The following is a 22,916-nucleotide window of genomic DNA, read 5'->3' on the forward strand; positions in this document are numbered from 1 at the left end:
ATAGCGGCACCAGTTGCCGGTGGCCTCCACACTGACCTTTGCAACATAGTGCTCATTTTCCCTGGGACATTAGCTCTGAGGAATACAACATGCTCAAGGGGATGCATCACCCTGCACCTCTGGAGCTGCTCTGGGGACCACAGTAGGAGCCAGCATAGATCATTGCATTGAGTACCATCTTGGCCTTAACTTGGATCTAGGACTTTACTTCTATGATCTCACTGGTTGGCTTCCAGAAGGAGAGCTGGTTCCAAGATTTCCCTTATGGATACCTGGACTCTGGCAGCAAGTCAGAGCTGGAATGGCATGCCTATGCCAGCCTCACAGTGGCACTGAAAGCAGGAAGGAGTTGCAGCCTTGGTCTCTTGGAAGCAATTAATTTGGTTCCATACCAACCTCAGAACCAGAGGTAATGCTCACTAGTCTGGCTCCCAGTGCTGTGATCAGAAACCTAGCACATCCAATGCTGTGGGTTCACACTTCAAGTCCTCCATGCTTTCCAGTCCATCAACCCCAAAACGCTCACTGCAGCCAGAGCATCCATGTATTACTGGATTCATATAGGCTTTTATGGAGTAGAAAGGAAAGGTGGGGGAAAAAGGGGGGACAGAGACAGACAACAGTGTTACTTTCCAGGGGATGTGGAGCTTTGAAAAGCAGGGCCAACTTGCAAATGGATTTCAGTGATGTTCTGAAGGGAAGGGAAAAAGAGAGATTAAATAGGGAATCATTTAAAAAGACAATAGAAATTTGGTTCAAGAGGGGCATTTAATAAGCATCAAAATATACAGACAAGGAAGGCTACTAGTGTCCATCAGAGCTGGCTTCCTGTTGGAGGAACCAACATGCACATACACACTGGTGGACTCTGCAGCAGGCTAATTATGTGCTTGCTAAGGGACAGAGAAGGAGCTAATTTTCAAAGGTGTTACACCCAGCTGCCCCAGCACCAGTGGGAGTGAGGCTGTGAAGTCCCATCTCAAGCCAAGATCCTGGTTATCCATCCATGTGTTGTTCCACGACCCATGGCACAGGCAATGAGAGTGCTGTGTTTCATGCAAGCCCCAGGTCTGAGGCCCATGTCATTCACTTCCTAAAGGCTTTATGCACATGTTAAGAGTCCCTCCCTGTGTCCTGGTGGATGGGAGTAGCCAAGCTGGCAGCAGGATGGACAGTAGGAGTCTCCAGCTCTGCTGTCAAACACGTGGTCAGTCTGTAGAAGTGGCGGACGGGTGAGACAGGAAGCAGTGCTCTTCCCTCCTGGGTTCACCGTCTGCTGCTTGACCTCGGCGTAACATGAGAGCTCTCGCCACTCCGGCCACGGAACCCAGAAGCCAAAACTTCCTCGAGGAAGCTGCCAAGTAGAGTCAAGGTTAGCAGAAACACAGGCCAAACTTTCATGTTCACAGGCAGAAAGTCACCACAGGGCCTGGCTTTGAGCCTACGGACGCAAGCAACAAGTGCTCTGTGGCCCGACAGCCGTGTCTGTAGTCTGCTCACTCAGTTTCTAGGGTGTAATGTCCCAGCTCTGCATGTGGAAAACTGAGGCAGAAGGGCTGTATGGACTGCTCAAGAGAGCATGCAACAATCAAATACAAGCTGGGAACACAGCTTTCTGGCTCCATGCTCAGTCCCCCACAGACCACGCTAGCTCTCAATATCAGGTTCCCTTCCTTGCAAAGGAAACAGCAGCTAGGAAAGGCTGACAGGGTGCAAGTGACAGATGCTCAGAGATGAATCCTGCTTGCAACAGAAAGCTGCTGCCCTCACCTTCTTTACAGGAAGAAGGGGGTGTTACAATTTCCTGCACAAATGTAATCCCAGAGACAGAGGTGCACAGCCAGGCGTGTGCCCAGCCCTGAACTGCTCTGTGCGCGGAGACAGGGGATGTGCTGCATTGATTAGCTGCAGATACAGAAGAGCGGATCAATGCTTTTGCTTAACCCAGCCATTCATAATTAAAGCATCAGGGCAGCCCTCCTCCCCCACCACCAGAGGTCTCGGGGCTCTGGCAGAGGAGTTGTCACACCCGCTGACCAAAGGCCTTTAGTCATGGCCCTGCACTGCCCCTGCTCCCTTTTCACAGCATCCGTGGCCAGCAACCAAGCCAGGAAGGGGCAGCTGGGAGGCCTATTCTTGCTACTTGCTTTGGACTTTCCTGCGTGAGTGATGAGGAAGGAAGTGGCTGAGGTTGTGCCCTTGTTGATGAGGACTTGACATTTGATGCAAGTGGCTGCCAGGGTTCAGTACTTTCAGGTGGGTTTGGGTACTGCTCCTCGACTCTAACCAGACATAGGACCCCAACACACAGCAAGTATCACCCTTCCTGTTAGTCCCCATGTTATATTGAAACCATTTGTTTCAATTCAGAATTCCATACATGTTGGGGGGGGGGGGACAACCCACAAACCTCTGTGTACTTTAACTATTAATTTAACTCACAGCTGTGTAGTAAAGAGGGCCTCAATTCAGCAGAGCTGGACCACATGCCTTGCTTCAAAACCTATGCTTACTGTTTGATCTCTACTGATAAGTCACTTACAGGTCAGAACCTGCACGAGGAGCTTAAAAGTGAAGCTGGATCTCAATGAGAGAAGGGCACCTAAACCCGTTAGACAACACTGGAAATCCCTGCCTGAAGTCCATGCTTAACATTGTGAGGCCTAAGCATTTGCTTCAGTGCTTTGTTGAACTGGGGCCCCAGTTTGCCTATACTGTAACAGGTTCACTCACTCAGCCAGTAACATTAGATAACGAGAGGCAGGTAAGTAATACCACCCAGCAAATCAAAAGCCTTTTTGCTCTCACAACACAGGCTTCTCCTTTCCCCCACAGCCCTATCAAAGGAAGGCTGTTTTACTGCCTCTGCTGAGTTATTTAGCACCCAGATTGCCATGGTGATGGGCATGGTATAAGCAGATAGCTTTGGATGACATCCTGTTTAAGTCAGCACATCAGTGACCCACTCCCAAGAGAAAGAGGTTACCAAAGACTAGCTCCTAGGAAAATAAAACAGCTGACGAAACCCTTTGCTGGCAATTTTGGAGTTTGTGAAAGGAGCTGGGCAAAATGATCTGCCCAGGAGCTAGCATACGACCCAGGCCTCCCACGTCCTACACTAGTCTTTGTTCTACCTTCCCCTTCTACAAAACCCATGAGAAGAGCTGCACCTCTTGCAGCATTCATTCAATTTGCACTCAAACTACCCCAGATTGGTTCACAAGGGTAAACCCCACCTTGATCTCACCAGGCAAAGCCAAGCACTGCTCAAATGCTTGGAGAAGTCTCTCACCCCATCCTAGTTAAAAAACTAGGTGACTGTGGCATCGATGCCTACACAGTCAGATGGATTGCAGATTGGCTGAGGGGTCGCACTCAGAGGGTGGTGGTGGATGGGTCATATTCGACCTGGGGGGAGGTGGGTAGCGGAGTCCCCCAGGGCTCGGTCCTGGGGCCTGCGCTGTTCAATTTCTTCATCAGCGATCTGGATGATGGGGTGGAAAGTAACCTGTTTAAATTCGCTGATGACACCAAAATCTGGGGGGAGGTGAGCACGCTAGCAGGGAGGGAGAGATTGCAGAGGGATCTGGATAGGTTACAGGGGTGGGCTAACAGGAACAGGATGCGTTTTAACACGGACAAGTGCAGGGTGCTGCACTTGGGCAGTAGGAACCAGCAGCACACTTATACAATGGGGAACTCCTTACTCGAGAGCACGGAGGCAGAAAGGGATCTTGGAGTCATTATTGACTCCAAGATGAACATGGGCCGACAATGCGAGGTCATGGTTGGCAGGGCTAACCGGACCTTGTCGTGCATCCACAGGTGCATCTCGAGTAGAGCCAAGGAGGTGATCCTCCCCCTCTACGCGACGCTGGTCAGGCCACAGCTGGAGTATTGTGTCCAGTTCTGTGCGCCCCATTTCAAGAGGGATGTGGACAACATGGAGAGGGTCCAGAGGAGGGCCACCCGCATGATCCGGGGACAACAGGGCAGACCCTACAGTGAGAGACTGCGGGACCTGAACCTATTCAGCCTCCACAAGAGAAGGCTAAGGGGGGACCTGGTGACTGTCTATAGACTCACTAGGGGGGACCAGAAGGGTTTGGGGGAGACGCTGTTTCCCCTAGCGCCCGCTGGCATAACAAGGAGTAATGGGCACAAGCTGATGGAGAGGAGGTATAGATTGGACATCCGCAAAAACTACTTCACGGTTAGGGCGGCTAGGAGCTGGAACCAACTTCCAAGGGAAGTGGTGCTGGCCCCTACCCTGGGGGTCTTTAAGAAGAGGCTGGATGCCTACCTGGCTGGACTCGTTTGAGTCCCGTTTCTCTTTTTGGGGTTTTTTGTTGTTCTCCCGCCCTGGCGGGGGGTCGGGCTAGAAGATCTACTAGGTCCCTTCCGACCCTTAATCTATGAATCTATGAAGTGCTTTGAGGTCCTAACACAGATGGGGCTGTAGAAGTGGCCACTGCAAAGCATGTCACCATGGATTACTTAAATATTTCTACAGTATAGGAAGGGGCCCTATGGACTGGGGATGGCTGAATTGTACTGTGCTGCAGTTATTCTTCAACATGTCCCAGGGTCCCCAAGGGAAAGAGAGCAGCCTAACTTACCCTAGGGCTGGACTGGCCTCTTTCTTAGCCAGGAATACACAGACTGAAGTGGGAAATTAAAGCACTGTATAAAGAAACAAAACCACCCAAGTGGGTAGAAGCCTTGCCCAGATTGGCCCTGTCCTGTGCCCCCTTGCCACATGCTTTATGCTGCATGGAAGAGGCCTATTTTTAGAGCAGCCCACCCAGCCTTCAAGTGCACGTTAGTCACTTTAAGTGCAAAGCACTGTGGTACAAAGGCTTCTCCCCAGTTACAGGTATCTGGTTACAGACATACTATGGCTAGGGGATACCCATGCTGGCATCTGGTTCAAGAAGAACAGCAGGGCTATTCCTGTAAGTGGGTCACCCTGGATACTCCCAGCATTAGTCACAGCTGGTCTGTGCTTAACTTGCGCTCTGGAGGAGTTGGCCCCTAGTGCTGGATGTTCCTATTGGCTTGTCTTTTGATTTTTGGGCAAATAGATATTGTTTTACCCACTCCCTCCCCTCCCCCAGCCCACAGCTCTACCAGCTCAGTGGATTTGGGAAGTTAAAAAGCTTATTGCTGGCCACTGTTAGCAAAAGAGGCTTATGCCCACTAGCAAGGAATTGGAACTAATCTGAATGTAAGGGATGGAGGGGAACAGCCGTTTCCTCACTCCTCTTCTTTATGCTGTGAGCTGGAAGATGCTGTAACGAGGGAGCAGGCTTTTAATTGCATCTCCCCTTTGCAAGCTAGCAAAGTTATTCTAATACTTGCACACGTACACCTGGCTGTGACACCTCAGACAGGATCCTGTGACCCATCCCAGCCATGGCTCTTTAAGAACCTATTGAGCCAGGACTTGCCTGCAACTTTAATGGTAAGGTTACTCCCAGGCATCAGACTTGCATCTGTGCATCTCAGATCCTGGAGAGGTGTTTGTACATCTCAACAATGCTAGACTCTCAAGACAAAGCTGATCAGCAGCTATTATTCGGAGGCATCGGATAACCAAACAAAAGCTTGCCAAGAGACTGAATGATTCCTGCTAACCGGTGTGTGGTGCATCCAGCATGTTGCATCACTCGGCAGTGTTGTGTGACAGAGGGGGGGGGGGGCACAGGAAGAGAGAGGCATCAACCCCCTCCCCAGCCCCAGCTGGAATCTGGCTATAAAAGAGCAGGGCTGGTTTCAGTTTACACCAAGGCTGTCAGCCCTAGCATAAAATGGACCCATCTAGGGGATCTTGGTGCTGGGAGACCAGATACTGAGCACATCTACACAACGCTTTAATGCGCGTTAACCTAAATTAATGCACATTAATGGTGTGCATCTACAGGTGCACTCCCTTATTTGCACATTAGAAATAGCAAATTTAGGCTATTTGTGCCTAAATTTGATACCTGTAAATGCAGGTATCAAATTTAGGCACAAATAGTTAAAGCACATTAACGCATGTGTAGACATGTTAAAGCGCATTAACATTGTCTGTGTGGACTGACTTGGGACTGTCCCAAGTCAGTCCACACAGACAATGTTAATGCACTTTAATGCCTGCACATGAAGACACCTGCCTAAACCCGCTTAATCCCCATTAAGCTAATGCCTATTAAAATTTAGGCACATTTAAATACACGTGTGGACACACTCACTGACACCTACTACAGCGTCAGGAGGGCTCTGGGAACTGTGAGCAATGACTCTCATCACCAGCACTGTGTTATGCACATCCCGCTGCCCATCTCCCAGTCAGAGGAGGAGGAACGTGGCCATGCTGCAGCAAAGCTGTGCTCCTCCTGCCTTGGTTTAACCAGGTATAAAGTCCCAAAAGCATGTCACAGGCATGGCTCAGGGTTTCCATCAAGCTTAGCTTGAATTGCAGATCTGTTACAGGTCAGCTGAGGGTACTGGATTGCAGAGCACGTTTGCCTAGCATTTACAAATGGAAGGAGCCCAAACAATAAAAAACCCGCAGGCCCACTGGCTGCATGCAGGTGGGGGGAGATCATATGGGGAGAACAGATGTCTTGAAGGGCTCCCCATTACATTTTAAATGGAAAGATAACCCTTCTAAGATCAGTAACTGCTCTATAGTTGGGCTGAGATGTATATACACTCACACCAAAATCTAAGTGGATGCTTGACTGTTTAAATAGCTTCAGTATCTGCAGAGAAGCCATTGCCACAACACCTAAGCAGCTACCATGCTAAACTGGTTACTAAGACAGGGCAGGGCACTAATCTAACCTGATCAAGTGCTCCCATTGCAGGGACTGTCAGCCCTGCCGACAGCCACTGTAAGAGGACCTTTGCCAAGAGCCCCGCTAGCAGACAGGAGACACTCATGGCCTAATCTTGTACACCAGCCACCTCAACTCCTTTTGGCATCCAGTCTCTCTTTGGAGCACTCTCCCTTACAAGATCTGGCCCTAAGAACCCCAAGGTGATGGAAATCCATCTACTAATTTCAATGGGCTTTGGCTCAGGTACTTGATCACCAAGCAAACCACACCTCCTCCTGAGCTGTTAGGGAGGGCAGTCTTAGTGGAAAAAGTGAACAGCCGACATACCAGCAACAAGGGGCTAATTTTATTGGTGTTATTAGTACTGTTAAGATAGCAAACCTCTGGAAAGTCAGCAGTCCACAGAACCTAAAAACACTGGACATTTTTAAGACCAAGTTAAATGGACATTTGACTGGGACAGTCCCATCCTGAGCAAGGGGCTGGACTAGATTCATAGACATTATGGCTGTAAGGGACCTCAGAAGATCGAGTCCAGCTCCCCACCCCAGGGGCAGGAAGTCAGCTGGGGTCAAAGGATTCCCAGCAAGATAAACATCCAAATATCTCTTAAATAAGTCAAGAGTAGGTGGTTGCACCACCTCTGGAGGCAGCCTGTTCCAGACCTTGGGGGCTCGGAAACTAAGAAAGTTCTTCCTTATGTCCAGCCTGAAAGAGTCTTGGAGGAGTTTGTGACTGTTTGACCTTGTCATCCCTTGGGGCACTCTGGTGAACAGATGTTCCCCCAGATCCTGATGTACACCCCTTACATACTTATAGGCAACCACCTTATGAGGTCCCTTTCAGCTCTACTTTCCTATGATGTTAACAAGTTCTGTTCACAGGAACAAGTGTTGCTAATTTATAGACACGGTTCTTTGGGTAAATGTAATACATCTTATTAGACCAACTAAGTAGCTGGAAAAAATGTTCTTTACAAGCTTTCAAGCTAATTTATAGGGAACTCCCACCCCTGCACACTACTATCAACATGTGTGCATGTAAGTAACATGTAGAACCACACACACACCAGGCCAGATTTTTACTTACACAAAGGCCTTTTTTACACCAGAAACCCCTCCATCTAGATGTACACTTATACCCATTGAGGTCCCTTTATACTGCCAAAGGGGGTTTTGCATAAATGAGAATTGGGATGATACAACTTTAAAGCATTTACTTACAAACAGAATAGGCATGTAGACACTATGATGTACAGTGCAGTCTGAACCCACACCATTGCAAAGATACAGTCCAGAGCACAACCAGATCCAATAACATGTCTGTCTCCTGCTCAGAAAAAGAAAAGAGAAGGCCCCCTCCAACGCGCACACACAGCTGTTGCGGAGAGAGTCAGTGTAGGACTAGTAAGAACAATGAGAGCATGGGATTAATGTGCTTTCGCTGGCTGCTCACAGCATTAATATAAAAATCTCCCTGTATATTGTGACATATCAACTCTAATCCAGGAGAAATAACTGGTAGTTCATTAGAGAGAGACCAATGGATTACCAGGGAAATTGTAATGAGATGGAGATCTAATAAAACCCATGAAGGTTTCTGTGCGTTAGACACCACTGTTACGCCTGCTAAACTGCTTAAAATCTGAGGGCAGTTTATTAAAATCCTCCTTGCTGACAACATTAGGAAGAGATTCACGGTTTTAATTTCACAGACATCACAAAAAAAAACAAGACAAAAAAACCTGTAAAGGATCGATACTTTGTTCAGTTTGGTCAATATCTAAAATGTCAACAGTTTTCACTCATTTGACGTTTGGGCTTCGCACAGGGCTAACTAAGACCCTCTGCCCTGGGCTCTGCAGGAGGTCAGACAGAGCATCCAACAGCTCCTTCAGGTCTTAAAAAAGCTGCGCATTTTGCCTCCCAAGATTTTTCAAGCGCTTTGCAAATATTTACATAAAACAGTCGATGAATTCAAGCAGAGTCTGAAACCACAACATTCACCTTCTCTCTGAAAAAGTCATTAATCAGTTCCCCAGGCTGCTTAAGAGAGCATTGTGGGTTTCTTATTATGAAGTGGCTTGGGGGCATCTCTTTTCAGGTCAACACTGTTCTGTAAGTTTACACATTGTAAATGGCTAAAAATGGTAAAGTCCAGTAAGCAATAGTAATCTTACTTTTCTATTGCACATTCTTTTTTAAAAGACCCTTACACCTGCAAGGCACTTGAAGAATTAGTCAAAGGGCCAAAATGCAGCCAGATCTGGGGTGGAACACAGGAGCTGCTCCTTTGTGACAAGAAAGATAATGTCCTGAACCAAGATAGGTGGAGAAGGGTAGGATGGTAAGGGGACCCAGGGGTCAGCCAAACTGAAAGGAAATGGGGCTCATCTTGTGAAGAGTCACAAGGGATCTGCAGGTCCATTTGATCTCTCATCAGGCTAATGGCACTTCCAGCAACACATCACTCTTTAAAATCCATGTGGGAACATGGATTCAGCAGTGATTCTGGGGATGGATGCCTCTGGCTGAGTTACCGGTCCCTTCTCCTGCAGCATGTGGCTCTCCCCCGCCCCTAAGCTGAATACCATCATAGGCCTGGCCCTGTATGGGCTGGAAGGTCAGAGACTACCAGAGCCTCCAACATGGTACTCAGGGCTTTGCACAGCAACGTATGACATCAGGCAGTTCATTGCAAAGCAATCAATGCACTTCTGAGGTGGTTAAAATCATCCAGTCTCTGGCCTTGTTACTCAAGGCATTCACTAGTGATGGTCAGAAGGGACTAGCAGACCCTCTATGCTGATGGGATTCTCCCTGTTCACCCCTGTCCTAACCCAATAACTTACACTTAGCCAAGAAGCTTCTCCTAGGAAGCCATGCACTTTGGCTCCAACTACATCAGATCCGTAAGTCTCCATAAGAGCTCCATTATCTTCTTTGAAAAGTTTACAGAGGGCATCTCTTTTCAGGTCAACACTGCTCTGTAAGTTTTCAAAGAAGCTCCATAAGTCTCCATCAGATCCATAAGTATTGGTTCAAATGGTTAATCCCCATACTGCCAAACTCATACTTTACTTCTAATATGAACATGCCTGGCCTCAGCTCCAACTACTGGTTCTTTTTATGTCTCTCTTTGCTAAATGAAAAAGCCCTTTTTAGTATCAGGTGTCTTCTCCCCAAAGGTACTTGTATACCTTAATCAAGTCCCTTTTGATCCTCTGCATTATTTTATCTCTCTCCAGGATTCTCAGGAGATGAAGACAAGAGTACGCCAACACTGAAACCAATTAGTGCCAGCTGTATCAGTCTCCATTGGCTAGCTTTCCCAATCTTCCCTGGTCTGAAACATGCCAACTCATTCTGCCTACATAATACCACAGACCTGAGACCTGAAGACGAATGCACTGCCTTCAAAAGCTTGTCTAAAAAGTCTATCCAAACCATGCACTTGGTCCAATAAAGGATACCACCCACATAAATCCTAGCCTCAAGGAACAGGCAGCAGCATTCAATTTTTGCCAGCCTGGGCTGGATCTGTACCCCGACCCAGAGAAGCCGAGTACGTGGGGGCCCAAGGGCCCTGGTCCCCTTCAGGAAGAGGGCTGTCACCCAAAATGTGTAAAACTTTCCACATGTCAATCATCATAGGGCCGCTCCAGCAAAAATAGAAGTCAACACCTATGCCCCGACCTGAAGAAAGGGTCTGGGAATGACAGCAAAGAGCTTGGTCATTCCCTACAAACAGCTTTGTGCACTGTGGACCAGAGCCTTCCTTGTCTTGGATCTGGGTTGATATTACACCAACAAAGAGAACAACCCAAGCAGCTGGAGAGGGCTACCATTCCTACATGGTTCATTTTACACCCACCGCAGACAACTGCATAGAGTCCAGGAGGGAAGTGGAGAGTCTGGGGTGGGTGATCTGATGGGCAGTCCACAGCCACTCATTTGCAGTGAAGGTTTAGATTTCAAGCAAAAATAAAAACTTTATTTTTAAAGAAGGAGCAGCAACATGCTAGAGTGATCTACTTACGAGCACTTATGCTACTATAGCCTTATTTTCTGCAGGGCAGAATTACAAGGTCTTTCAAGTCTCTCTGCCCTGCCACTAAGATCATGGTCTATAGCATACCCCAGACAGGATTCTACATCCAGCACCCAAAGTGGGTTAATCACTCCCCCGCTCTGTGCCTCAGCTTCTTCTGCATACTCAAGCCATGCCATCTCTGGATGCTGCTTTGGGAAGTAGAGGGGGAAAGTAGTATTTTTATTATGCCAGTGACCTTCTGTCTTCAGGGAATGCTAGTTTCACCCAGTGGAGAAAGTAAACCACCCCACCTACCAACACACATGCTCATGACACCATGTTGAGCTGTGTGTTCGTTTTTTTTGGGGGGTGGGGGGGGAGGAAAGAGTTGGTTTTTTTTTGTTTGTTTGTTTTAACCAGGACACCCGCTAATCCCAAACCAGGGAGTTTGGGACAGCACCTTGCTATAATCTGTCATCAGAGGCTACATACACCCCTTTTTATTTCCTTCTTTGAAATGCAAATTCTGTGTTACAGTATCCTACTTTTCCGTAAATAATTCAGAGACTCCACCAAACCCTGGTCACAGTAGAAGGCCTACACTAGCTATTGTTACTTGTCACAGCACCAGTCTGCAGAGCTCAGCCCAGCGATACGGCTCTGACTCTTGACTTTGGGATTCCTTACCATGAGAGACCGATACACTGGCTGCACTTCTGCTGCTCTTAGCTGCTGTCACGTGCAGGATATAGGTAGGTGACCAGAACTAAAAGCTTCCACCTACATCCCCACTGGCAATCTTCACTGCTTCTTCTTGGCTCTCCCTGGGAAAGATGGTACTCAAACATTATGGTGACTGAGAAGCAACCATATAAACCTGTAAGTAAGTATTAGCCTCCCCCCACCCCCTCAAACATCCATCCTCACAGAGCCCTGATAATTCCAGCACCATCTCTACAGCAGTGTCCCACTAACCTCTCGGCAAGCCTGCTCCATGACTGACTATCATGGTAACACCTAGGGACCCCAGCCTTAAAGCAGGGCCCTGCTGGATTCAGCACAAAAGGCAGAGTGAGAGAGACCATCCCCATCTTGCAGGTCCAGGCTAAGAAGGGAAAAGGCAAAAGTGAAGATGGAAGAGGAGATGAAGTGCCTTGTCCAAGGTCACGCAAGGGCAGTCGCAGGATGAGAAAACAAACCCAGATCTCCCAATACCTGGTCTAGTGTCTCACCCACTGGACCACACTACCTCTCCTGCCTTCCTCTGTTCCACTCAAAACACCAATGTTCATGTTGTCCCCAAGACTCCAGCCTGTAGGTCAGCTTTGCCTTGTGCCAGCATCAAACAAACTCCATAGCCTTCCATCCAGACATCTCATCTACATGCTCACCACAGCTGCACACACACTGAGCAAGAATGGCTATGTTGTCCAGCAACTCCCACATATCGTATTTGGCAGATAACAGTGAAATTGAAGGGTAGGAGGGGTCCAATTTGGGGGTTGCAACCTCCAGAGGGGAGAGGTTCAGAAACAGGTATTGGTGGAGGGGTCACAGCCAGTCCACCTTTCTCTAAGTGCTCCAAGGGAGGCAGTAAAGAGGCTCTGGGGGAAACATCTGGCAAGGTCTCCTTCCTGAAACAGTGAAATTATAAGCCTACCCCTGAACAGGCAGGAAAACATGGTTACAGAGCTACAACTTCCCTCTGCGCTAGGACACAGAGGCAACGTGGATATGCTCCATGGAGCATATTAAACAGTATCACAGCTTCTCTGCAGGGGCCCGCTGATACGCGTCGCCTCTAAACGCAGCACCATACAGGGAGTTCAGGTCTCTGCTGAATTCATTACACAGATCCTTTTTCAGGGCAGGTCTCAACCTTCAAAACTGTAAGAAAGTTATACCTTTCTAGAGAGCACTGCTATTGGTTACTCACTGCCATTTATTTGTATCGTGTTTGGGAGAAATTGGGCTTCTGTTATAGCCGAACTCTGCTGCCTCCCAACGAGTGACACCAGGCTCAAAGCCACTGCATCAGGCCTGGGGAGGGGGTAGAAGTTTTCTATAAAAATCTGAAGCAATTCAGATTGGGAGCTGTTTGGTTACAACCCTTCAATGACTGCAAAAGTCTTTGAGCCATTCAGGGTCTAGGCTAGCAAAACTTCTCTCTTGTTGACCACAAACACAACCAAGCACTCAGCTGCAAAGAGAGCCAAAGCATATTTGGGCAGTTTCCAAAAGGGCGATTAAAAGCCACCTGGTCCACAAGTCAAAGAGAAGTACACACAGAACCTTAGTATAGGTCCTATAAAAACAAGCATTTGCAATACACTTTAAGATCCCAAGATGAAAGAGTACAATACTGCTGTGTATTGGGAGAATAGTGAGTCTAAAACTAAAGGAGCTCTCAAATTGTGATGGTCCCAAACATAGCCCCTTTACTCCTACTGAAGTACCACGTGGATGGTAGTTCAATTGAGGGATCTGGAAAAGGAAGCATTGCAAAGGGCCCAGTTATGACCCCAAGCCACCTGGCAGCAAGTGGAGGCAAGAGGGACCTGGTGCTTTGAGTAACAGCAGCAGGGAAACCTAGAGGTAGAGTCAAATCCTTGCTCTGCCACTGATTTCATGTATGCCCACGGGCATTTCACTTAGTCTTTCTGTGTCTGGCCTCCCATCTCTACAATGAGCATAACATAGCCCTATCGCCTGGGGTACTGGGAAGATCAACACGAAATGATGTGCTACAGTGAGAGAGAAGTGCCTTGGATCAGTGACAGGCATAGCTACTATGCACTATCCCAGAGTGCACACAGGTTCACTCTGACATCCATCACCACTCTTCAGCCTGGGAGTGCCCAACCACCTCTTCCAACCCTTCTTGTGGCTTCTATTTCAGGGTCATTGCAAAGGACAACCTCAATTTTATTCAACACATGGTAAGTGCAACAGCAGTGACAGGGATCCAATTTGAGAAGGTGTGGAATGAGGGCTGGTCCAGTAGTGGGAGAGGCTAAATTTCCATGCTTTGAGAACAGATGTCTTCCCACCCCCCCACCATCCCCCACTCCTTTGTGCATGCTGCAAAGAGTCTGTAGAAACAGCAACTACAGCACTGGCAGCAGAACCCTGCTAGGCTTTTACACACCACTAATTATGGGTTAGCGACCATGTCATCTCGCTGATGGGAAGACCCTAAATACAGCACAGAAATGTGCAATTAAGCCCTTGCGTTTGCCAGCCTTCAAGAACTAGGAGCTCAGCACAGGCCTCTCCCTACTCCAAGAACAGCAGTGGCTGGGTTTTATCTTGTATTGCAGGGAAAGTCAGCTAGCGAACAAGCAATAAGTCCCTTCTCTCCAACCCCTCAGCTGTAAGATAGGGTAATACTTCAGGGAAGCATCTCTGTACAGTACCATAATCAAGCATGTGATAAAGTCCCCTTGGTTTCAAGTTAAGCATACGCCAACATAAGCGTTTTCCTGAAGGAGGGGAAAACCTTGCACAAAGGAATGTGGGCACCTCATTCCCTTAGGCTCCTTGGGAAGGGGAAGAAAAGGAAGCGGGGGGCAGGAGGAAGAAAGTCACAGGCCTGCTGTTGGGAAGGCCAAAGTGCTTGGACAGAAGAGAATACAGAAGTGCAAAGTACTGGTATTGTGCTAACTAGAACATTAGAGTGGCTGGAAGAGAAAACAGGCCACAGCTGAGACTGTTTTACAAGCCTCAGGCTCATTTCCCAGATTAAAGATATTTAGGGCCCAAGCTTTACTTTGTCTTTTGACTCGTTATCAAAGTTTCCTTTCTGCTTCCAGCGTCTCTAAAGATCATTGATTAATAACCCTCCCACTGGAGGGCTTCCAATTGCACAGGAAGTTGCTATGCACCAAAAAGGATCACAAGCCATCAGCAGGTGCTTGGCAGCCTCTCTGCATCAGGCTCTAGGATTTCCAATAGATGCCTACCCCAGCTCAGGAACCTAGCTCAGGCACTGTGCATTCTCCAGTGCCTGCTGGGAGTTACAGTAAAAAGAAGGAACAGGAGACTGGTTTTCAAATATTCATAAAAAAAACAAGGCCAGATGTGTTCACCAAAGCAACATTTCTTTAAGGCCCAGTGCATCTTTCTAAGGTGACACCTAACCCAGCAGCTCCCATTTTCTTAAATCAGTCAAGAAACAGTGAGTATAAACTGCTGAACATTCTTGTTCCAGTTACTACCACTAGGCCTCAAATGCAGTTAAGCTCAAAGACTACTGGAGAAGGGGGAAGGAGGGGAAAGCTGGATAATTCAGGTGGGATTTAACACGGGCGTTGACACAGATCTGTCTTCGTAATCCTGTTCAAGAGAATCATTTGCTTCTGGGTGTTTGGCTCAAAGGCTTTCCAACTGTTAGATATCAACCCAAAAGAAAAACAGGACATTGGCACAGACACTGCAGACAAGGTGAAAAAGTATGTTGGGCAGATGAAAGCCACCAGATCTTTGTAGAAGCATACGAAAGTAAGGCCGGCAGGGCCCTCAGGATGTCACCTAGTCCAATCCCCTCCTCTAGGCAGGATCATCCCTCTAAACCTTTCAAAGAAGATAATGTATTCTTACTGTGCCAACAGCTGTACAAACTAAAGATGCCTTACAAGAGGGCAATAAAGGGTGGAGATACAGAAATTAAGTTAAGTTATTTCAGAGACGGCATGGATTGTTACAATAGCAATGCATTACATGCCTAAAACACAAGCTGTTTTATAGCTACATCCACAAGACACTTGCACCCAGCTCTTAGGAACTGAAAGAACCCAGTAGCAGTGGTTTTATACAGACATGGCATTATGAAGTCTCTCCTGATTACACAGCATGTACTTACATGCGTGTTCACACTCTTAGAGAGTTGTGTGAACTGGAGGCATTGAAAGCAAAGTGAAACCAACTAAGAAACAAAAAACCCTGAACCTGGCTCTACCACAAATCAGCCACTTGAAAGCTCAGCATGTTAAAGCCAGGAACTTACTTCATAGTTTAACAAGCCGGGGCCACAGCCAGTATGTGCAGAGAATAGGCTGAATGTGTTCAAACATGTCCCACCCCATACTTTGATGTCACTTGTCTTCTTAGTGAATGCAAACACCCTGATCCTTGCTGCACTACACTGCAGGGATAAGAGAGCCTGCTTAGGCCCTCCTAGCAGCACAGCCAAAGACGACTGGAGCACAGAGTGGGCCCAAGAAGCTGGTTCAAACACATTTCGTCTTGCAAGATGGATGGCTGGCTGGCCTCAAGAGTAGGGTGCAGGCCTTTTTTGGCATACAACAGAGGTCAGTGAAGGTCTCTATCATAAGGTAAAGTTTTGCATTTCCTAAATACTGGAGGCAGAGCTTTTTTAGAACCATTTGTCTAAGGGACTTGGGCACCCAACTTCTATTAATTTTTACACAACAAAACTCATACACCCAAGTCCCTCAGGCAGCATCAAATGATCTCAGCCCCAGTGTTTAACTGGAATTTTGCTTTGGTGTTGCGTGGATGTATGTTTTCATATTTATAATGGGGGGTTGAAATCTGCCCCCATCTTGAGTAGAGTGGTTCCCTTTAAGCCCAAAGCAGCTGTTGGACAAGTCAAAGGACCCTTCCACAGTTTAGATTTCACATTTCCCGATACAGCATGGGGGGGAGGACAGGTCACCTGTCACACTCCTTTTAACTTTACCCTCTGCTCCCAAACAACTGAACAATGACTGGCCCAGGCAACTTGACTATGAAAGGGGACAGAATGGAGTATTTGGAGAGGAGCAAGGGAAGAATTGTAAGAATTCTTGGATCTCTGCTTGGCTAGCAGCTGGCGTGGGAAAGAAGTATGTAGTCTCTCTCAGGCCCCCCTCCTCCTTGACAGGAGCTAGCACCAACATATGGTCTAATTCCCCACTTACTAGCAGAGGCAAATCTTGCCCTTGGATGATCAGATCACCACTCAGGCATGTGAGCATGTGCTCACATTTAGAAAACGATCTTATAAATTTTCTAAGCTGATCATGTTGCTCTGGTCCTGTTGCTTACTGGAAAAATGGAGAACATGTACATGTAGAAATGGAGTGTTTTAGGATCAGATCATTCAGCTTCTTGCTGGGAAAACAGAATGCCATCAGCACTGACCTGGGCAAAATCCCTCCCATTCTGTTAAAGCCAGCACCTGAGAGGTAGCAACTGAGGGAACCGGAATTAGGATGTTCAGCACTCAAGAAGCACTCCATTTCTTGCAGGATCAAATCCATGAATGGCTCCTCTCAAGAGAGAAGATGATATGGATGCCTGTCAGTGAAAGCTCCCTTCTTTGGAGGGCAATGGGAAGACAACAGGCAGTATCCACAGGTGACACCCAGCTTGCCAGAGACAGGTTCTGATCTCAGTCACACCAGTGTAACTCCACTGATGTAAATCAGGAGTCACTCCTGATTTACAGCAGGGCAACTGAGAGCCCACTCGGGCGTTTCTCTGCTTTCCCCCTGACATTACAGCATGCATTGAACTGAAGAAGTCAGGAGAAGCCAAGTCCATCATTTGTTACCCAGAACTCTAATCTGCTCCTTACAAGTCCCTAAAAATCTCTGAGCCAGCAAGTCTTTTAGGGCCACAGAGTGGCTTGCTGAGGAAAGCAGATTAGCCTGTTTATCTGACAGCTCAATGCTGCTCTGTGAGCAGGAATTCTCTTCAGTGTTACAGGCCAGGGCTCACATTGCCCAATTTGGAATATGCAGGATCTCAGCTGAGGATTCGTGCCATTACCTTTTTGTGTTGTGGACTGTGGTCCCACCCAGCACAATGCGGACACCTGGATTGGTGCGGTTGAGGTTGTAGACAGTTAGGGCTTCTTCATAGGTTGCTCCTCCAATTACAAACACAATAATATCTTGAGGCCTGAAATGAAGAGAGAGCTGTTGAAATTGGATGGGACAAAGCAGTGGAGAACACAGCACAGCGGTAAATCCTGTGCCAGCCTAGGGCAGAGTCAATGCTCCAATAGATTTTCCCCACTGCCAATTCCTTCAGGGTCCAAGGACACAGACCAGCAGTGATGCAGTGACCCACTACGTTGCATTTCAATACTGTACCGGCTAAAACATTTACACAGCATGCCAATGGTGCTTAAAAAGCTCCATACACCTCCTCAACAACACCCACACCCTGCCTGTGCAACACAGATCCACCACGACACATCCGCCAACGTTTAATACATGATCACAACGCTGCTGGGGCTGTTAAATTAAGATCAGTCTAGGAGTCAAACTAGGACAGCAGTGGCACTTCAGACCTCTTGGGCTTGCTTGGCTTGAATGGCAAGGATCAGCAGCAGTTTCTGTCTGATTCCCGAACAGCGGCAATTATATACATTTTTTTTTTTTTTTAAATCTCCAAGATTCCAAGGGTCCCAAACCACCCTTGAAGTTCAGGCTTTTGCAAGGAAATAGCATAGGGGATGCCTTCATTTCTCCACATGCAGACACATGGCACAGTCTATTTTTGCTTTCTCATGAAAACCTGCACCTTGATCCTCCTCTTCGTTTCTCACTCGATAAATCACTTAGAAGCACAAGACTTTGGTCGTGGCTTGCAACCCAGCTTTCCTGTCACATTAAACACTAGAAGTCCAGGAAGTTTGGAGTTGCTGTCAGATTTCACAGCAGAAGGTGCTGTATCATTCTGGGATGACTCTCATTGCTCAAGTCAAATCATTTCAGTCCGAAGGGCAGCTAGGTCTTGGCACAGTTACTTTGTGCTATGTTCTCTTTTCCCCTTCAAGTCTAATCTCTGTCCTGGAGCCAGGTACTATATTAGACAAGAGCTGGTTGTTGCAGGGATCAGAACAGCAGGCATTCAGCTTCTCTGTCTGCACAATCTCCTAATCACCAGCAAAGCAAACAGACCAAGGGACAAGGACGACTGCTCTGAACGTGCATAGACTCTCCATCCCTGTTGGGAAGGAGACCTGCAAGGCCCTGGCGCTATTATTGCTCGGCACAAGAGATGCTGGTGGTATCAGCACAAAAGGCTAATGTCAAGAGATGGGACTACAACATAAGCCACTTCACAGGGTCAGCACCTCTGTTTCACAGGTTGACCAGAAGAAGCCCCACCAAAAGAACAGTGGCCACTAGTTCAGGAACAGGATGCTGGATGAGAAGGTAGGGCTCTTCCTACTGAACCACCACAGGTGTTGCAGCTATGTTTTTCTTTTTCTTTTTTTAAAAAGGGACCTCATCCAAATGCTGATTAGACATACCCCTTTGTTTAGCACCAGACCCAATGAAGGTACATCAGCCAGATGGCATTTTCTTGCCATAATGTTCAAGACAATACACACAGACTTACAACTTCTAAGCAACTGAAGGCTCAACTTCCAGAGGCATCCTCCATAATTAGATGCCCAGATCTCCTGGCATGCAAGGCCAGTATTTAGAGACTGGAAGCTCTGGGTTCTTGTCACCTAAGATGATCAGGTCCTAGGTGCTTAGAAGTTCTGACCTGAACCTATTCAGCCTCCACAAGAGAAGGCTGAGGGGGGACCTGGTGACCATCTATAAACTCACTAGAGGGGGACTAGAAGGGTTTGGGGGAGATGCTGTTTCCCCTAGCGCCCGCTGGCATAACAAGGAGCAATGGGCACAAGTTGATGGAGAGGAGGTATAGATTGGACATCCGCAAGAACTACTTCACAGTTAGGGCGGCTAGGAGCTGGAACCAACTTCCAAGGGAAGTGGTGCTGGCCCCTACCCTGGGGGTCTTTAGGAAGAGGCTGGATGCCTACCTGGCTGGACTCATTTGAGTCCCGTTTCTCTTTTTGGGGTTTTTTTTGTTGTTCTCCCGCCCTGGCGGGGGCTCGGGCTAAAAGATCTACTAGGTCCCTTCCGACCCTTAATCTATGAATCTATGACACCTAGTATCACAGGCCACTTGGAAGAGTGCAGCCCGTAGTATTAATTATTACTAATTAAAGCAGAGAAGTCCCTTCCCATTGCACAGGTTTCTTCTACAGTCACTAAATAAAATTTCCTCCTCCTATTCTTTGGCATAGCTGGTACCTGTTCTTAAGACTCCTGGCTTGCAGCCTGCTGCATGATTTCCTACAAAGGCCAAGGTCGTTAATCAGAGCAAAACCCTGTGTAGAAATGCCCGCAGTACAAGAATGTGCAAGCCAAGATATTCCATGCTTGCATTCTCTGGCTGCTGTGGTGACTTCTACCCCACAGATGACCTAGGCCTTTCCAAACAGGAACTTTTAAGACAGGCAGAAAAGCCATCTGAATTTTAGCAGCTCAGCACCTGCAACATTCCCAAAGAGTCAGGGTTCCGTGCAGTGCTCTCCCCAAGGAACTGCACGGTCCCCTAAAAAGGAACAGGCTGTGAAATCTTCTGCACTGCAGACTCAAGATAAGTAGGTTATATATAGCAGCTGCAGTCATATTGTGCGGGTTCAAAATGTGTCTCCAAGGCAGACAATGGAGCTCTTGAACACTAGCAAGAGCACAAGTCACTGAGTCAGCCCCAGAGGAAAAGCAGTCTCCTTTTCCACAGCTTCTGAGCTGGGTTGGATATGCCTTTTTCAAAACTAAAAATGCAAAGCTGCTCAAGTCTTTTGGGGATGGAGGGATGGAAGGGGCCGGAGAAGCAGCTAAAAATCAACCATCACCCGCTGTTTTGAAGATTATTTTACCTCTGCTGCCATGTATGTGAGATAAGCACCAAATAGTCTGTGTCCCAGTTTGCTTCAAGGAAGAGGGCTATATATACACATACACACACTGATCTGGTTCATGTTGCTGAATTTTAAAAGACCTAATGAACTGACTAGAGTTTTTGGAGACGCAACCTTTCTGGCCCCCTTATATGAACCAGATCAGTAAAGCAGCAGGGCAACAAAATAATCATTTTGGGACAGGGAAATAGTTCCTTTGCCAGTTGCATCCATTCCTGCTTCATCTGCATCCAAATTCTGGCACAAGTCTGCTGCTGTTTGAAGGGGCCTATGAGATTTAGGGCATCCAGACCCTCATTGATTTCCATGAGTTCTGTGCCTGCTTCCCACAGGCTTCTTTAAGTGCTGAAATATGCTGGGATTTTTTTAAAGTTGCAGTTACCCTGAACTGCCGCCATGTTTTCCAAGGGTTTAAAGGCCAGGAGGACTGTAACGTTCTTGCCGATCCACAGAGGCAGGGGGCTAGCAGGACAGAGACACTGCTGAAGGTTGCAATTGCTAGGGAGGGTAGAAGTGGGGTTTCATTGTTTATCTGAAACTAGAGATGGAGGTGGGGGTGGGAGGGGAGTCTGCTCTTGTTTGTTCTCATCTTTGGGTCTAGAAACCATCATACCAAGGTTGCTCACATAGGCACCATCCCAAATGGGATAATCAATCATATTAGCTTAGGGAGGAACCAAGAATGCAAATAAGAATGGCTTCATTAAGTGTTGCGTTCATTATTTCTCTGCCTCCGCTGCTGTCAATCGCTTTAAATTAAAGCAGAAGCAACCCTGCAAATAAGTTTCAATTTAATATCATGACCCAGGAGAGGGAGAGGTGAATATCTTCCTGTTGAAATCTGCAGTTGAAACCAAGCAAGGAAGAGATGCGGGGGCTGAATTAATAAAAGATACAAACCCTCATTCTTAAATGCTTACTAACTGCCTGGCACTAGGAAGAGAGTTCTTTCTAGGGAAGGTAATTCTGTCATTACATGTACTACAGAGCACCAGTCATGGGATGGGACCTCACTGTCCCACACAAACACAGAAAGGTAATCCGCTGGCCTGACAGGTGATTTCTTATGCCACCTGGTACTGGCTCCCGTAGGAAAAAAATGCACTTTTCCTAAATGGACCACAAACGTAAATCCTGCATCTGTCAGGATCAGGGACTTGGGTCAAAGACAGCTGAATCTCTTCTTCCATCTCAGTGTATTCAAGTCTCTGCATTTTTCATAGGAACACAGGTCTGGAAGGGACCTCCTGGGCTATCAGGTCCCATCTCCTACATTTGCAGGCAACAGCTTTTTCCCTAAAACAGTCCAGTCTGGTCCCTCTTGCATGTGTCAGATGGAAAGCACAGAAAGCAAGAAAGGAAGGAGAGGCCTCCGGTGCGGAAAAGAGAGCAGGAGACCCCCCAACACCCTGGGGTAGAAGTCACTTGGGATGACAGCTGGGTCACTCAATCCATTTGAAAACATAACACCAGAGACAGTCAAGTGAAGGCAGAAGGCTGTGAAGTAGGGTGAAGGAAGAAGATGTAACAGGGAGAGTCAACATCATGTTATGCACATTTGTGCCACAAGCTAGGACCTCTACAGATCAGGTTGACTGGGGCCTGCACCCACTAAAGTATTATATTTTATAGGGTGGCTAGCTCAGATAGACAGTAAATGTCTTGTTTACCTACATTTCCTTTACAAATTTTGATTGATAAGGGGCACAAGCAGAGGGCTTTCCTTATATCTCCATTCTCAAGCATTATTAGCAGCTGCTTAAGGAAGCACAGCAATGCTACACTGCACCCCAAGAGTGGCTGCACTCCATTTACAGGTGAAATTATAACTCTCTATGAGCAAGTAAGGTACCGGGATCATTTGGTATCAAGAGTACCATGGAACCATTTAAGACAATTCTTCACCTCTGTTTTCTTGTGCAGGGACCGGGACTTCCCCACCGTGATGCAAGACGGACTCAGAGGGAACGCCTCCGGACCTCAGGTTGGGGAGGACCGGGTTAGAGAGCTTCTAGAGGAGCTGGACATGTTCAAATCAGCAGGTCCAGATGCTCTCCACCCCAGGGTGTTAAGGGAGCTAGCAGGGGTTATTGCAGGGCACTTGGCATGGCTTTACAAGCGCTTGTGGTGCTTGGGCCAGGTGCCAGATGATTGAAAGATAGCCAACGTGGTCCCCAGCTTTAAAAAACAGAGGAGGGAAGACCCGGGCAACTATAGGCCCGTCAGTCTTACCTCAATCCTAGGGAAACTCTTTGAGAAGATCCTCAAGGAGCACATCTGTGATGGGCCGGCTTCAGGGATGATGCTCAAGGGCA

At 47.5% G+C, this 22,916-nt stretch overlaps 1 protein-coding gene across 1 annotated transcript in view; it reads right to left on the reverse strand.

Annotated features, from left to right (window-relative positions):
* Positions 1–749: 749 nt before the first annotated feature.
* Positions 750–22,916, reverse strand: part of VPS45 (vacuolar protein sorting 45 homolog) — a 66,297-nt gene continuing 44,130 nt past the window's right edge. Inside the window, exons 14-15 of the mRNA XM_019515787.1 lie at positions 17,634–17,765; positions 750–1,354 (exon numbers count right to left, since the gene is read on the reverse strand). Of these exons, the coding sequence (XP_019371332.1) occupies positions 1,267–1,354; positions 17,634–17,765 (220 nt within the window). The 3' untranslated portion in view covers positions 750–1,266. The remainder of the gene's footprint in view (positions 1,355–17,633; positions 17,766–22,916) is intronic.

Source organism: Gavialis gangeticus, unplaced genomic scaffold, assembly GCF_001723915.1.
Source record: "Gavialis gangeticus isolate Ggan-Ray unplaced genomic scaffold, GavGan_comp1, whole genome shotgun sequence".
Taxonomy (NCBI): Eukaryota; Metazoa; Chordata; order Crocodylia; family Gavialidae; genus Gavialis; species Gavialis gangeticus.